Source organism: Gymnoscopelus microlampas (genome assembly GCF_963454915.1).
Source record: "Gymnoscopelus microlampas genome assembly, chromosome: 7".
NCBI classification, from domain to species: Eukaryota; Metazoa; Chordata; class Actinopteri; order Myctophiformes; family Myctophidae; genus Gymnoscopelus; species Gymnoscopelus microlampas.
Genome location: NC_139944.1, coordinates 42,081,753 through 42,084,252, shown reverse-complemented (window position 1 = coordinate 42,084,252; position 2,500 = coordinate 42,081,753). Strand labels below are relative to the sequence as shown.

The 2,500-nt window shown below is 42.2% G+C and overlaps 1 protein-coding gene across 3 annotated transcripts in view; it reads left to right on the top strand.

The window, feature by feature from the left end:
* Positions 1 to 2,500, top strand: part of LOC311049476 (tensin-2-like) — a 48,102-nt gene that overhangs the window by 12,104 nt on the left and 33,498 nt on the right. For all 3 annotated transcript variants that reach the window (XM_084063053.1, XM_084063054.1, XM_084063052.1), the window contains exons 2-3: positions 86 to 191; positions 824 to 861. In XM_084063053.1, the coding sequence (XP_083919179.1) occupies positions 86 to 191; positions 824 to 861 (144 nt within the window). The remainder of the gene's footprint in view (positions 1 to 85; positions 192 to 823; positions 862 to 2,500) is intronic.

The following is a 2,500-nucleotide window of genomic DNA, read 5'->3' as shown; positions in this document are numbered from 1 at the left end:
GAGCTAATACCCATTTGAATTGTGCGAGAATGATAAGAACAGACAGGTTTTTTTTATTGTTTTGTTCTTCCGCCTTGTCACACAGCTCGCCAAAGGAGAACGCCATGCCTTCACAGAGAAGAGCTTCAGGACGAAGCGGGCGTGTGATGTGTGTAGGCAGAACATCGACAACCCTGGAGCTTTCTGCAAGGGTGAGTCCCAAGTCAACCAGAAGAGACATGTGCACACACACACACACACACACACACACGCACGCGCGCACGCACGCGCGCGCGCACACACACGCACACACACACGGATGCTTTCATGCATACACAAACCTGACCGTTTGCTATGTCTGCTTGATTCTCTCTGTCTCTCTGCCTCTCTCTGTCTCAAAGCTGGCCAACGGAGTGACGCATAGTGGTACAAAAGTATTGGCATCAAAATGTACTTATAATACCAAAAGTAAAAGTACTAAAATGTTTGAAAATAGCAGATCTACAAGATCTCTGTGAGCTTGTAGATTGGCTATTTTCAAATAGCCTATGTATAAAATTGGGTTAAAGTGGTTAATGTATGTTTCATAATATCATAATTTACATCTGAAAAGTAACTAGTAACTAAAATCTTCAAATAATTGTAGTGGAGTAAAATACAAATATTTGCCTCTGAGAAGCTAAAGTGGAAAATGGAAATACTCAAGTAAAAAGTACAAATACCTGAAATTTGTACTTAAGTACAGTACTTAAGTAAATGTACTTAGTTACTTTCCACCACTGGTGGTGACGCATGTTACTGTACCACCGTAACCCGCCCTAACCTCTTGTTTCTCTGTCCTCAGACTGCAAGGTCGCAGTTCACAAGAAGTGTGAGAACAAGGTAAGCCATAAGGTCCTTCCTTTAATTCAACACTGCTATTCCCTTTGTCTATTGTCTCAGGATAATTATGTTGGAAAGATTCTCTTGTCTGAGTTTCTTGGGCAATGAACCTGATGTGATGCGAGCCCCAAGTGCAGTGAACAATATCAGGGGAAATGTGTGCAGTGACCTAGATGTCTGGATAGGGAAGTCAGGCCCTCGCCCCCAACCCCCAATGCATGCAACCCTACGAGCTACAAGGACTGCAGCCATGGCCAGGTTGTCATGAATATTTCCCACATCTGGTATTATAGTGTGGCATGACGTCTTGGCAGGGATCAAGGGCCCTGGAAGGAGGATTATGTCTGCAAAATTACACTTTGGATTAAAAGCTCAAGTTGAAGATTTTTTCCATTGTGAAATTTATCCAGTGGACTAATTGGGTGTCATTATAGGCTTACAGGCACTCAGTCATTTCTTTAATAGTCTATGTGTGGGGTTCACACGTTCTGCTGCTGACATTCTGCACAAGGAGAACTGTAACCCTGGTCAACAGGGGGCAGTAGCGAGTCGTATTATTAATGTGTTGCCATGCTGGGTGGTCATTAGATGCAAGGGTTCAGGGTCAGTGTTCAGGGTCAGTGTCAACAGTCCGGGGGGTCATGGGACAAAAACTGCACAGACAGAAACAACACTGTCTGTCTGTCTTTCAGGGCTGGGCGAAACAACATCAAATCAATATCATGACTATTTCAAACTTTTGCCTCAATTACGATTAATGAACGATAATAAAAAATAAATAATAATAGCAGATCCACAAGCTCACAACGAGTAGATTGGCTATTTTAGCATTTTTTGTACACCACCATTGTAGAATGAAGTATAATACAGGGATAAGTGGGTAATCAGACTCATCGATTTAGTCAATTTTAATATATCTATTGCAATTTTTTCGTTTATATTTTAAATTACTAAATTAATCTCCATGAGCTAGATTAAGTCGCTTATTGGTTCTAATATATATTGTTGATATATTTTTGGTTAGTTAATTGTGTTAATCTATCTGCAAGTGACAAAAAGCAGTTAAATGAGGCAGCCAGTTCACAGACAGTTCACTTGTTCATATTTAAAGATAAGTGATTCTCAGTGCAACACTGAAATGAATTATTTGTCAAGGTGTGTGCAGACAGTGTTAATTTATCCATTTGCAACTCAGAGAGAGAGAGAATGAGAGAGAGAGAGAGAGAGAGAGGGAGAGGGAGAGGGAGAGAGAGAGAGAGAGCCTTATGGGTCCATTTGTGCACTGTCAGAGTTAAATTAACACTGCCGTAAAAACAGCTGTGCAGTCGTCTGTTCTCAGACCATTTCATTCCACCAGCAGAAGCCATCTCTGCTTCGTACAGAGTGTGGCTCAGTGTGAAACCATCATTGACTGAGCTCATGACCTTGTAGTGACTGTGTGTGCTATTAAACGCCTCCCCATCTCATCACACGCCCACCAGAACATCACACAAATAAACACACCACTGCTCTCATCCACGCACTGTCACTTATCACTTTGTGCCGTCACGCACTGAGACCCATCGCCTCTTCACGGAGCACTACAGTCCTACTGGCTCAAATCCTGTAGGATTTATGAGGGGAAAACGCATGTCTTGAA